The sequence below is a fragment of the Alosa alosa genome, chromosome 19, assembly GCF_017589495.1.
Source record: "Alosa alosa isolate M-15738 ecotype Scorff River chromosome 19, AALO_Geno_1.1, whole genome shotgun sequence".
NCBI classification, from domain to species: Eukaryota; Metazoa; Chordata; class Actinopteri; order Clupeiformes; family Clupeidae; genus Alosa; species Alosa alosa.
The window spans coordinates 29,173,842-29,188,371 of NC_063207.1; the positions used below are offsets into that span (position 1 = coordinate 29,173,842).

General features: G+C 45.6%; 1 protein-coding gene across 3 annotated transcripts in view; it reads left to right on the forward strand.

Moving 5' to 3' along the window:
- The first annotated feature begins 1,602 nt into the window (after positions 1-1,602).
- Positions 1,603-14,530, forward strand: part of dnajc17 (DnaJ (Hsp40) homolog, subfamily C, member 17) — a 56,353-nt gene continuing 43,425 nt past the window's right edge. For all 3 annotated transcript variants that reach the window (XM_048227683.1, XM_048227684.1, XM_048227685.1), the window contains exons 1-2: positions 1,603-1,778; positions 11,345-11,414. In XM_048227683.1, the coding sequence (XP_048083640.1) occupies positions 1,701-1,778; positions 11,345-11,414 (148 nt within the window). In that variant the 5' untranslated portion in view covers positions 1,603-1,700. The remainder of the gene's footprint in view (positions 1,779-11,344; positions 11,415-14,530) is intronic.

Genomic DNA, 14,530 nt, shown 5'->3' on the forward strand with positions numbered 1-14,530 from the left:
CCCGAAGAATTTCACATTGCATGAATTCCTCGAACTAGACCCTCCAAATGAGTTGCCCTTTTCAAAACAATTTACCTCCACATGCACAAGATGCATTGTGAATCAAATCAAAGATGCAGATAAATTAAGAGAAAGTCAGTCTTTGTGACTAAACAAAAACATTTGAGAGTTGACCATTCCCATAAATATTTTGATGTTTCCTCTCTTGCCTTGTTTTTTTGTTTTTACCATGCACCACCTCAAATAAGTTGTCTTGTCTTCATGACAAAACTTAAGGCCTATGTAAAAATGTACACTTATGAACAGTAAATACAAAATAGAAACAATGACATGGCTATGCATTGAAGCAATGTTTCAGAAATGGAAAAATTACCTAAAATACTCCGCACAAAAGAAAAAATATAAGAAGGGATAGATTAACCTATAGGCCTATTCCTCCCTTGTGCCCTAGCCCACATAGTGACTACATAGACACTCAAAAAGCCATTTTGTTATAACTGACATGATGAAAGATAGCCTATCTATCATTTGATCATCTTTGTTAAACATACAAAAACTTTGAACTATTTGAATGTTAAGGGAAACAGCAGGGGGAAACAGTGAATTCAAACACAATATTGAATTCAGACAAAGCATGCTCTAAATGAATGAGAAAAATGTATTTGTCATACATGAGTTTTAATTATGAAGTCAAACAAATTGTAATGAGATGAATGGAAATGGTCCCCTGATCAGTGCAGGTAACTGTTATACACAAGCTTTGCTCTTACTTGTATATAGGCTGTTTGGTACACAAAATTGAAATAAGCCTACACCCAGGGTGGTTTACACAGTACAGTCCAAATCTAAAATGACAATAAACCTCAATGACAGTCGGTTTTAGTCTAGAACTAGGCTTAATCCCAATTTTTGGGGAATTACTTTATTTGTCATCTACCCCAGAGTTACATCCAATGCTAAAATAGGCTACCGCTCTCTGTGTTATTGCGTGCACAGGGAGAAGGAATCCTCTGGAACTCTGGAGCCTAGACGGCGAATAAACAAATTTCCCAAAAAGTTGGCATATTCGTTTAAGGTGCCTTAATTAACATAGCTAGCTAGGCCTATTTCACTTTATAGGACCAAAATCATTATTTTTTATTTTTATTTGTTAATGACTACTTTTCAATAAGCCCTTTGAAGGGTAGGGTAGGCTATAGCCTACATGCCCAGACTTGTTCGGTCTTATTCTATTTGGATGCTTTTCTGTTATCACCCCATGCCTGGCAGGAAGAGGGACAATAGCTTATCTTAATGACTGTGTAGTTTTATGTGGATATCTTATATAGACACATTTGCATGCAGGTCTAATTCGCAAAAATACAACATGAACTTGATGCCAGGTTTAAAAATAGCCTAGTTAAAAAAGTTTTATTTACACATTCAATGATTACAGATGTTTTTTTTTTTTCATGGTCAGGTACATATTTTAATCTGAGTTGACACTGACAATTTAGTGAGCCTAAGTAGTTGATATAGTCCGGTTAAAACCATAGACTAAAATAGGTTAAATGCAGACCCATTCACTTCGTGAAGAACTACAATTCCCTGCCTGCATGTCACAGGAAATGACGCGACTGCATCCTAGTTGAGAGGTCAAAACCAAAACGTTGTAAGCGCTCAAATATTATTTGTATATTAACTTTTTTACGATATTAGACATGGCAGCAACTAAAGAACTTTTGCAAATGGACCTGTATGGCCTACTTGAAGTTGATGAGACAGCGTCCTCAAAAGACGTGAGTGATTTTGACCTCATTATGTCCAAATTGGAGATAAACTTCAACGTAATATCGGCGTTTTAGCTATGTTAGCTGCTTGCATCTTTCATAGATGCAGAGGTATAGCAGATATATTATTGTATAGGCCTCATAATCCTTGCTAATGTAATGTGCTAAATACAAAGCAAGTTGTATTCAGAAACATGTGGCAGTTCACGTCAGTTCTCAGTGCATTCAGCGACCCTGCCACTCTTATAAATATAGCCTACTGTTTCTAAATTCATGACATGTTCTCTGAGGTTAACGCACATTGTGACACGAAGTACGAAATAGTATCCTAGCTAATAAATTGCAGTTTAGAAATCATTCCAAGTTGATTTTGAGGATGAAATTAGCCTATGTATAAAACAGAAACAGTCACCCTTTCCTTACATTTTTTGCGTTGCCTGTCAAGACAAAGCCTCACTCTTACAGGCACAAGACAAGAGCACCACTTTGTATTTTATTCGATATCACTTAAATAAATGGGATTGGATGCTTTGCTCCAGACTGACTGGCACTGTTGTCTTCATGGGTTTCATCAGGTCAGTGTCAACTGTGCCAAATAAAAGACTTCCCACCTACTACCACTGTATATTTCTTCAGGAATTATGGCTGGATTTGAATAGATGCAAGGAGCTTAGGCGGTGTGTATATAGTGCCCCATATATGGACACAAGATGGCAGTGTTGTCCCAGTGTGAAAATCATTTTTTTAAAATCAGCAAGTGCAGGCATCAACAAGATGCCACTTAAGTTGTAAAAGATTTTCATGGAGTGCTAATGGTGTTAGCCACTTGCAACAATAGTGTGATAGGTTAAGCGTTTCCTATAGGAAGACATTACAAAGTGAATTCATTCAGAGAGCATTATCATTTAAATTCTAGATTTGTCACTAAACCACAATGGAATACCCCACTGTAATGAGAGAGTGAAACTAAGAGGATGTCACACACTGTGAAAGTGTTTGTTGTAATTAGTCTTAGCGTCTTCTTGCAATTGTTTAAATCTTCTCAGCTATTGAGTCCTCTGGTAGTGGATAATATCATGTGGCTTGCATGAACAGAGAGCCAAAGTTTGTCCCAAACATTATGTACCAAACGCAGCTGAGTATGAATACAAATGATATGCAGAGAAACCACAGGATGGTTTTCCCAGGGGAACAGATGAAGATGATACCCCCCACCCCACCCCACCCCGTGCTCAAAGCTGCTGCATGTTGGGCTCATTGAGGGGGGAAAGTGGTCGGAAATGGACACGGTTCCTTAATCTGTTCATTCCCAACCCGGCACACTCCCCCTCCAACTTTCCTACTTGCAATTCACGGTTCGGAATGGCACGAAGCCGACCACGACAGCCAAAATTTAAAGTGGGGTGGCAGAGAAGGAGTGAGTGGTGGGGAGTTAATTTCTTAAATGGCTCTCAAAATCCCCTGAGCACTGCCATAAAAGAGCATGCTGAGGAAAATGGTGGATTAGCCAGGCTTGCCGGGTGAGACTGCCAACCAGTGTGAGGTCTCAGCGATGGTCACAGACGATGGGCTAGTTTAATGCCGTATAGCTCACCACACCACTGGCCTAACGTGAGCGCAAAGTGACACGGAACGGAAGGTCAGAGACGACCAAACTGTCACACGGCCTTGGTTGTTCCAGACAAATGTCAACACATTAACACCCCAAGCTTATTTGCTCGCAATAGTTTTTAGTCACTTGGCTTTCTTGTCTTTTCTCTGTTTTTCTTTTTTTCTCCATCCTTTTTCCTTCCCCTTCTTTCTCTGGCAGTTGGAGAAAGCGTAACAGGACTGCTAGTAATTTGTCGTCTGTTGGAAAGCCTTTTGCTAAGAATATGTTAATGTATGTATATATGTATATGTAATCCAGCTGCAGGGGTTCCCGCAGGAAATGTGTTAGTCAAGGGGGTGTCTGGTAATTGCACTGTTTTACTATTGGACCATGCAGGCTGTCAGACTGTTGACCTGCAGCCTGTTCCGCAAGTCTGTCCTGATGTATACACCAAGAGTGAATGAAGTTTAGATCATTTTATAGTTTTGTGTAATATGGATGGACTTTTTAATTTAGAGGCCGGAGTGGCTGCTCTGTTCCGCTCCCATACCGCTCACACCACGAGTCTGAGGCATGCCCCACTAATAAAACCAAGACCGTTACATTTCAAAGATATTGGCCATATAGCCTAAGTTCGTTGATGGGGATGGAGTTAGCTAAAAAATTTAGAAAGCATGCGCGTAGGCACGGATGGGCCTATTGTCAGTCTTGCGCGTCCGATTAGACGCGCAAGTCAACACTGTGCTGAGAGCCGGTGGCTGTTTACTCGGCCGCTTCTCCGGTCAAATTCGCGTCAGGTAAATTTAGCTCCACGGTCCTAAAGAACTAAGATAAACGGCAATATATTTCACTCAGAACATTTATTTTAAAAGACTGCAACAGTGATAGTGCAACAACAAACAAGCTTGGCAACGTTAACTAAAGGGATCAGTCGGGATTAATTGCCAAAAGAACGAAAATGACAAATCACGCAGTCGGCTAAATATTTTAAACTTGCGCCAAACGGATGAACCCAGCATCGGGTTAAGTCCGCATAAATTAAAACACAAATTGAAGCAACAACTTTATCATTGGACAACCCTACCACTAAACCTTTCCATAGGCCTGCAACGTTTATGACATAAAAAGTGGAATATGAACGCATTTCATCACACCTGACAATTAAACGGAGCTGTGGCTGTTTGCGATTTGACTGATTCTTGAGAGCGAGGAGCGAGATATTTGCACCACTCAGCTCCGCTCACTAGCTCTGATTCGGAGGCATATCACATATGTAAAGATTATAAAATCTGATTATTTTTCGATTCATGACACGTTTCTTCTTATTTTTAATGCGTTCTGCGGAGAAGGGAGATTGGCGTTGGTCACGGTTTGGAATGAAAGGGAGAAAACAGGACAAAGTAACACTTTTTTTTTTTTTTTTTTTTTGACGACGTATTTAAGGCGGCAGGCTTGTTTTGGCCACGGCACAACCAGTAGGCCACGGCTGCCCGTGGCATTTATGGCATTTTAGAGGATGAAACTAGCAAAAAAGCTAATCAACAGAACTTTGCCAGCTCAGTGGCCTGTTGGATGTAGTCAGCCATGTCGGTGCAGGAGTGGGGGCTTTTTCGTTTGTGTCCGGACCCTTCTATCTGGTAAGGATGGACGGAAGGATTGAGTTAAGCAGAGGCATGTCCAGACATATCCACATCCTACCCTCGATCTCACAATTTTGCATCACTGAATAGGGCAGTTATTCCCCACCCCGCTCCAATCCTCAAGTGTCTTGTGTCTCTTTTCACCATCTGATAGCATTAGTTGAGGTAAGTGTGTGTATGTGGGCGGGCAGGTGTGTGCATGCTAAACTGCTGCTGAACCAGTGGAAGTGGGTGGAGTGTTGGGGGCAAAAGTCATCCTGTGACTAGGTTAGACATGCAGTTGTCTGTCTGTCTGTGAGTCTGTGACTTGATTCTTTGCTTATTTTCTCCTCTGTCTCCACGACTCCTCTGGTGCCTACAATATTCTCTCACTCTATGTCTTTCCTTGTCGTCATGTTCGTCCTCTTTCTGTCCATTCTCCCTCTTCATTCCTTCAGCTCTCTGTTCTTCTTCTCTTCTCTCTCTCTCCCTCCCTCCCTCTCCTCTCCTGTGTGTCCCTGGCTGTGGTTTGTGTTGTGTGTTTCCTCTCCGGTCTGATAAAGTCTGTGTCTGGTGGCAGATTGGGCTTGGTTGGCCTCTCTGACGCCCCTGCAGCCAATCAGCCACCCATGTGGCTCTCGCTGCGCTGAGCCCACCAACAGCACCGGGAGATGCACACGCTAAAGAGCCTAATGAGCTAAAGATGTGTGTGTGTGTGTGTGTGTGTGTGTGTGTGTGTCTCTGTGAGAGAATGGGAAAGTGTGGGAGAGGGAGTGAATGTGTCTGTGTGGATGCATATATCTGTATGTTTGCTTCTGTGTGGATCTTTTCTCTCTCTCCCTCCCTGTGTGTATGTGTGTGTGTGTTTGTATTTGTATTTGTCAGTGTCGTTTGTGCATGAGAATATCAGCGGTGGACATTTGTGTTCGTGTGAGCGCATGGTTGGGTGAGGGTGCTTCAGGCCAATCCAGTCTGGATGATGAGGGTGGCATGGCATACTGGGTACAGATTGCATTTCACCTGGCCAGGCGTGTGTGGAGCGGCTCTGACTCTGGCTGGCACAGGCTTGGCTCGGCTTGGCGTGCCATGGACTACCCTGGTTTGTTTGTGTCACGGGTGGGCGGCATTGGCCTTGTAAACATTATGGCCAGATAGCTTGCCATGAAATGCACACAGTGCATCCCTCGAGGCCTGTTATGAGGGCAGCAGTGATGGAGATGCATTTTTCTGTGGTGTCCCAAGGAGCATGAATGCATACCAGTGAAATGTTCCATTCAGCAGGTGGCAAAGGAGGGCCATTTCCCTCCTTTCCCAGTCTTTGAGTAGGCATTGAATAATGCACGCCAGATATATAAAACCCACCAAATCATTCAGTAAGCAAAGTGAGCAAATTGGTAAACAAGGTAAGTGGAAAATAATGAAATAAGCCTCAGTTGAAGTAATAACTCTTAAATCACTGATGGAAGTCATTAGGCCTCCTGTTGAGAATGTGGGTAGTCTACTGGAAGCCTGCGTGTGAGTGTGTTGATTGATATCGCCTAGCAGCATAGTCAGATTTAGTCATTGTAGTTATTGAAACTCTTGGACTGTTTGGCATCTTTAACTACTGATGTGAATATTGTATGCACCTACACTGACATGTAAGTTTCCCAATACTACACTGCCAGAGGGACATCTGTTGTGATGACATGGCAGCTTTTAAGCCTGTTTTTGAAAAGAAATGTTCTATAAAATAATAGGCTATGCCATTTAGGCTATGTGACTTGGTTAGCACTATTAGTATTTATCACATACAGACAGACCACATATTTGAAGACCTTGTGAAAAAGCTGGCATGTGCAGATTAATACACGCTAACAGTTGTGGTCATGCAAAGATACAGATAACGACAGACACTGAGAGAGAAATGGACACAAGGATCTCATACATACACTCAACAATTATTTGTATCCCCCCTTGGGAGTGTCTGCCTGTCTGTCTGTCTGTCTATCTATCTATCTGTCTGTCTATCTACCTGTCTGCCTATCTGTCTATCTATCTGTCTATCTATCTGTCTGTCTATCTGTCTATCTTTGAGAGGGAATTTCTCTCTCTCTTCTTCCTTTTCCATTCATTCATTAGTTTATTCAGCCATGCACACTGTCCATCAGTCTGAAACACAGATGTTTGACATCAACGCCTCTTGCGTGGGATTGCATTCCCGGCTGTAATGCAAGAAATTGTGTGAGTGTTTATCTGTCTCTGAGGTGGGAAACCAAGGGTCAAAGTTTGCACACACAAACACACAGTGTAGGCATGCCCCGAGTGCCGAAGTGATCCCTTTGACCTGAGGATCTCAGCTATTATGTAAGAGTCAGAATGGTGAGTCTGTCTGCGTGTGTGTACGTGTCTGCAGCTAAATCTGAGAATCCTAGAATGGAAATCAGGATGAGAAATGAGAACAGTGGAGAAACTGAGAGGTCAGCACATTCTCTATAGTGTGTGTGTGTGTGTCTGTCTCTGTGCCTCTGTGTGTGTGTGTGTGTGTGTGTGTGTGTGTGTGTGTGTGTGTGTGTGTGTGTGTGTGTGTGTGTGTGTGTGTGTGTGTGTGTGTGTGTGTGTGTGTGTGTGTGTGTGCGTGCGTGTGCTTGCTTGCTTGCGTACGTGCAGGCATTTCTCTGTATTTGTGCTGTATGTGTGTGTGTGCGTGTGCGCGCGTGCGCGCCCGTGTTTGTGTGCGTGTGTGTACGCGCGTGTTTGTGTATGTGTGTTTCTCTGTATTTGTGCTGTGTGTGTGTGCCTGTATGTTTGTGTGTGTGTGTATCTGTCTCTGTCTCTGTGAGTCTGTATGTGTGTGCAGGCATTTCTCTGTATTTGTGCTGTGTGTGTGTGTGTGTGTGTGTGTGCCTGTGCCTGTATGTTTCTGTGTGTGTGTGTCTGGCCTGGTGCCATGTGCGTGCGTGTCAGTGTGGACTCCCGAGGCCCTCGGTGGTGCCAGGCAGCCTGGCTGACGGAGCGCTGCAGCCCCCTAATGATGTTTAGCTTCGGAAAGCCCCGCAGCTGAACCATAGCCCAGCCATTATTAGGGTACGGCCGCACGTGCTCCCTATGCTGCCAGATTCAGCCCCCCCCCCTCCTCCTCCTCCTCCTCCTCCTCCTCCTCTCCTCTTCCTCCTCCTCTTTCCTTTTCCTCTCCTTGATGGATCTGGCAGCCAGTAAACCCTCACTTTCAACCCCCAGCAGGGGCTAGGCTGGCAGGACATCCTTTAGAGATTCACTGGCCATTGGTTATGCAATGATTCTCAGAGAACTATTTGTCTTAGAGTGTGTTCTTCTGGGTTTCTTTGAAACCTTTTTTTGCCATTGCTCATTCCTTTGAACAGCTATTTACTCTGGTTGTATTCTGCTTGAAGTCACTTGGGGTATAAAAAGTAAATCAGAAGTTTTTCATGCGCAACACCCCCTGCACTGTAAATCTGTCCCTGCTCTTTATGGCTCTTATTGGCATGCGGTGTAATTCTACTACTTTTGATAAGCCAAATAAGCCTATTTCACAGTGTCCAGGTGTCCGGCCTCGTTGATGTTAATGATTCCTTAATTAGGAGGGTAAAACGTCTTCCTGCTTTTGTCTTTCCTGTGGACTTTTCTTTTGAAAAGAATCAGAGACTTCTCTGATTTACACAGCGCCCCCATCTTGTGAAATGGGCTGATCAGCTGGGATTCAGCAGCTAGGGAAGATCTCTTCTCCACTCTCTCTTTTGTAGCATTTGCATTGGTGCCTTTTGCCAACAAATAACTTTGGCAAATGGTCAAATTGAAATGTGGAAGTGTAAGGCTGCTGGGGCCATGCTGTGCTGAAGACTTTTTTGCTAAATCTTAGATAACTGTGCTGACCACAAGGCCAGTGTCTGTAGCTGTGATGGGTGAGCTTCTGACTACAATGAGAGTGTGTAGCTGTGATGGGTGAGCTTCTGACTACAGTGAGAGTGAGTGTGTAGCTGTGATGGGTGAGCTTCTGACTACAGTGAGAGTGTGTAGCTGTGATGAGCTTCTGACTACAGTGAGAGTGAGTGTGTAGCTGTGATGGGTGAGCTTCTGACTACAGTGAGAGTGAGTGTGTAGCTGTGATGGGTGAGCTTCTGACTACAGTGAGAGTGAGTGTGTAGCTGTGATGGGTGAGCTTCTGACTACAGTGAGAGTGTGTAGCTGTGATGAGCTTCTGACTACAGTGAGAGTGTGTAGCTGTGATGAGCTTCTGACTATAGTGAGAGTGTGTAGCTGTGATGAGCTTCTGACTACAGTGAGAGTGTGTAGCTGTGATGAGCTTCTGACTACAGTGAGAGTGTGTAGCTGTGATGAGCTTCTGACTACAGTGAGAGTAGTGAGAGTGTGTAGCTGTGATGAGCTTCTGACTACAGTGAGAGTGTGTAGCTGTGATGGGTGAGCTTCTGACTACAGTGAGAGTGTGTAGCTGTGATGGGTGAGCTTCTGACTACAGTGAGAGTGTGTAGCTGTGATGAGCTTCTGACTACAGTGAGAGTGTGTAGCTGTGATGAGCTTCTGACTACAGTGAGAGTGTGTAGCTGTGATGAGCTTCTGACTACAGTGAGAGTGTGTAGCTGTGATGAGCTTCTGACTACAGTGAGAGTGAGGTTCACATATGTTTTTCTGTCTTGTTTTCTGTCTTTCTCTTCTGAAGGAAAAGACACAGAGACGCACAGATGCAGGACACACAAATATGAACACCACTACACACACACACACACACACACACAGAGAGATGCTGGCTTTTCTGCAGGTTAGTAGGCAAGGGTCGTAATGAAAACCACGCTGTCATTAACTCCCATAGAATGTGCGGTTCACATTCCGGAAGAATAGCACAGGATAAAAACTGGGGACTTAACTGGTAAACAGGGTAATCCCCTTTTTCTTTTACCAAAAAATTAGGAAGAATACAATACAATTTACAAGAGTAAATTGAATGAAGTTTGGTCTCTGAAGTGAGCTCTCATTACAAGCCTGCTATTATCTAATAGAGACTGAGGCACACAATTGAGCATGTATACTGTCCTAGTGCTTTTCTAAACAGAAACCAGTTTGCGGGGCTCCTAAGTAACTCTTAGGTGACACAGAGAATCTCACAGAGAATCCATCCTGTCCTCCTGACCCCTCGATATGGTCAGCTTGCGGTGGGCTTGTTCCTGCTCTATTGTTCCGTTTGGCATGTAAAGCGTGTGTGAGTGTGTGGGTGTGTGTGTGTGTGTGTGTGTTTTATAAGGGGGAGAGGGAGCATCATTTTGACTTTCTCTTTGACTTGCTCCTTGTTTTACCCCCCAACATTCCTGCGTTGTTATGGCTTGGGCCAAGAAAGACATGGAGCACAATGGAGGTTTTGAAATGATATCGCTGTTTGCGCCGTTTGCCAAGAAGCACACACAGCGACCGGCGTGCTGGCGAAACAGACGGACCCCCTGGCAGAGGCGATGACACGATAAGAGACGGCCTTGACAAGAGGCGGCGAAAAAGAATTTGACGCGGGGACCTTTCGCGAGTCGCCCCGTCACTGGGGTCGATGGCCTGCTGGTTTTAGGACACTGTATGAAGGTACACACACGCATGGATCTAGAGGGGGACAACCCCTTCCACAAGACACCACACACTCACCGCCAAGGTTTTGGAATGAAATTGGTTTCATTGTTCATTACTGTTGGGCTAATGGGTTTTGTGAACTCCGTGACCTATGCTGCGTTGAGAGATCAGCCTGACCACAGAGCAGCCACCCAGGCCTGCTCAGCTCCCCTTCAGTTGTTACCAAACGAGGGCGACTGAGGCCATCCCAAGTCAAATGTCAAATTCTCATTTTATTTGTCACATACACAACAACATGCAACATGTAACATGCAAAGAAATGCTTCATGGGACTGTCGGTGACATAAGGGGAGTACCTGAGAGCGTCGGTACTGCTTGAGTGGTTCATTGGTCTGGTGAAATAAGTAATCCTTGCAATGTTTACATTGCTGAAGCATGTGTTTGTTGCCAGACTGTGTAACAGTGCGTTTCACTGGGTCTTTAGTGAAGTCTTTAGTTGTTTATAAGAGTCGGGGCTTTATGCGGTGGCTGCAATTTACCTTGAAAGGGACCTATAAACAAATGCATTTTTTTCCCCAGTCCACTTGAAGAATGGATTTTAAACCTTAGCATACAGTTAAAACTGTTTGTTTGGTTATCTTATAAATACATGCATCCCCATACCTGTAATTAATAACGGTGTGCCCACATGTAAGTTTAATTGTTCTCTCACCCCCCCCCCCCTTTATGCTCTCTCTCTCTCTCTCTCTCTCTCTCTTTTTCGTGCTGTCTCTTCTTCTCTCCGTCTTACCCAACAGATTAAAAAAGCGTACAGACAAAAAGCTCTGAAGTGCCATCCAGACAAGAACCCTGACAACCCTAAAGCAGGTGAGTATTGGACCTCCTATCAGATAGCTGTACAATGCTCTACTACCTCATGTATCTGCTGCATAGATGGACATGACTTTCTGACCAGTGGCTAACTCCTTGTGCCGGAGTTGTCATTCAGAGCAGTTGTGCTCACAACTGATGATGAGGGTAGCTGTTTTAGAGCTTACAGGTTATCATATTTGCTCAGCATTCATTGTCCTATAGGCTAATTTGCTAAGCCAGCTCAAGGTTCATTCTGGAATTGTTCTGGGTCTGTTCTGTGTCTGATCTTTTTGGGATCTTGACCTGACCTTGGCGGAACCTGGTTGGATGTCCTACGCAGATTACTTCCATCTCGGCAGTTGTGCCCCATCCTTTGCCTGACCCTGTGGTCCTCATGCTGTCTCACAGCACTCGGGGCCAGTGTGCCCTTTCCTTTAGCAGGGACGCCAGCCCAGGCTCAGCATCACCATCCTCATCATCATGACCATTCTAATCCTAGTCACTAGATCATTATCATGACCTCAGCAGGGGCAGTGTCACTGGAGATGCCTGTTGCATTCGGACCAAGTGCTTTTTGCTCAATAAAGCATCTGGACCTGTCCAGCAAATGGGTCTGAGCCATCAGCCTCCCCCTGCAGCCTCTGGCACCGGTGGTCAGTGGTCCAGACAGACAGACAGACAGCGTGACGGGGACTAACTCATACCAAACCCCGTTGTGGCTTCCTCTTTTTCTCCATGCCCCCCAAAACATGTATTTAATCAACGCTAGAAGTGCAGTTCAGCAGCAGGAAAAATCCAAAAGGACACCACTGGAACAAAAAATGTGTACCTTGGAGGAGGAGCTGTTGCGTGGCATGTTTTGGAGTGGGGGTTGCTCTGTGGTCGCTGGATGCTGCACACGAATCCTGATTAAGTCAGGAGGGAGCGAGGGAGGGAGCAAGGGAGGGGGGCGAAGAAGAGAAGAAAAGGGGGAAACGAGGGATAATCGGGGACTGAGTGGAATAAAGCGGCTCCGTTTCCCAGAAATGAAAACAGAGCCAGGGTAATATTGTATATGCTCGCTCTCTCTCTCTCTCACCCACTCACTTACTCACTCACACACACTCACACACACACGCACACACACACGCACACACACACGCACACGCACACACACACGCGCACACGCACACGCACACACACACGCGCACAAGCACACGCACACACACACACACGCGCACGACGCCACACACACACGCACACACACAAACATGCATGCACACATGTATGGCTGTCCTGCTGCTCACACGCAAACGAGTAGAAAACCCTCTTCTTTGAACGTAAGGGAGGAGGGGCGGGGGTGCGTGTAAGTGTGTGTATGTGTATGTGTGTGTGTGTGCGTGTGTGTGTTTGTGTGTGTTTGTGATGGTGGTGGTGGTGGTGGTGGTGGTGGTGGTAGTGGTGTGTTTTGAAGGAGGGTCACATTACACGAGAGACACCCCCTTGCGTGCGTACGCCTCGTGCAGACACACACACACACACACACACACACACACGCACACACACCCACAGAGACAGACACACACGCACTCACACGCACATCACACCTCCCCACCCCGGTGAACCCCCAGTAGACGGCACTCTGCACTCGACCCCTCCTGCTGCCCTCACAAGCCCATTACGAGCGCGCCAGTACCTGCAACCCGACACGGGCCACTCCACAGGGGGCCTGGGGTCTCTCTCTCTCTCTCGTTCCTTCATTCCCTCTCTCTTTGGGGCCTCTGTCTCTGTCCCTCTCCTGGGGAGTAACTGGAGCTGGGGTGCCGAGTGAGAGGCTTGTTACCGCTGAGTGTACCCACCACACAGAGCCCCAGCACCATGGTCCAGTCATTAAGGGCTCAACACCTGGCCAGTGGAGGAGAGGTGCTTGTGTGAGGGTGGGACTGGGAGGACGTTTTGGTGTATGCTTGTGTGTGTGTGGTGTTTGTGTGAGGGTGGGACTGGCTGGAAGCTCTGGTGTGCGGTTGTGTGTGTGTGTGTGTGCGTGTGTGTATACGTGTGTGACTGTGCGTGTAAATGTTTTGGTAAAGGAGGCATTGCGTGGTAGCCCTGATTGCTGTCCTGGGCCTTATGGGGTAGTGTGTGTGTGTGTGTGTGGGGGGTGGGGGGTGTAGATGTGTTCAAGGCCCCAGGTTTACGTGGGAAAAGTGTGAGTGTGTGTGTGGGGGTGCTGTTGGAGGAAGCGGCTTTCGTGAGTCTGTAGGCACCCACGGCTAATGCAGGACATGTGTCCGATAATTCCCCCCCGCACGCATACACACACACACACACACACACACACACACACACACACACACACACATAGACTTCCACATGTGCTAGCAGAGCTTCTACTGCCAGATCTGCATGCTCCTGTCCTATACATAGAGTTCACATGCACGCATAAACAGAAGCATGCACGCAACCTCCAGATTTACACACATGTTAAAACATGCAAAACTAGATGTACCGCAGAGCGGTACACAATATGACCGCTGCTCAGACCAGCGCATTTTTTCCACAAAAATAAGTCACGCTCAAAGGCATATATGATTCTAACTGTCTTACTGAATTGCATTATGCACACTCAATGCTCAAGTTTTGTGTATCCCGGAAAATTGGCCATGCGAAAAATAAAAAAAAATAAAATCTGACTAAACCTATATGAAGCGGCGGTCATAAATATACAGATTACAACTTAAACAGACAATCAAGTCTGCCACCTTCCATGACCCCAGTCATGTTAAAGGCACTCTTTCATGATCAGGTTTCTTTTTTGTTTATCAGTCTTTGTTTGGACCAGTCCATAGGCCTGACTTTTTTCTCCTTCAGTAAACTCCAATTGACTTGCTGAAATGCGCTCTTATACAAACCTGTTTCAAATTTGCTATCACCACCACCTCCTCCCTGTGGTGTGTCCTTCCATTCTCTCTCCCTTATTTTGTTTTGTTTCATTGCTTTTTGTTGTAGAGGGTTCAATTTCACCCTGACATGTCTGATCCCCAGTGAGACGAGTTTGTGTGCAGACCGAGGCGGTTTCATGGGGCCTGGACGTGAGCGAGAGTCTCGCTACCGCAGCTCTCTGGTCCATCTTAGACAATATTACTACTTAG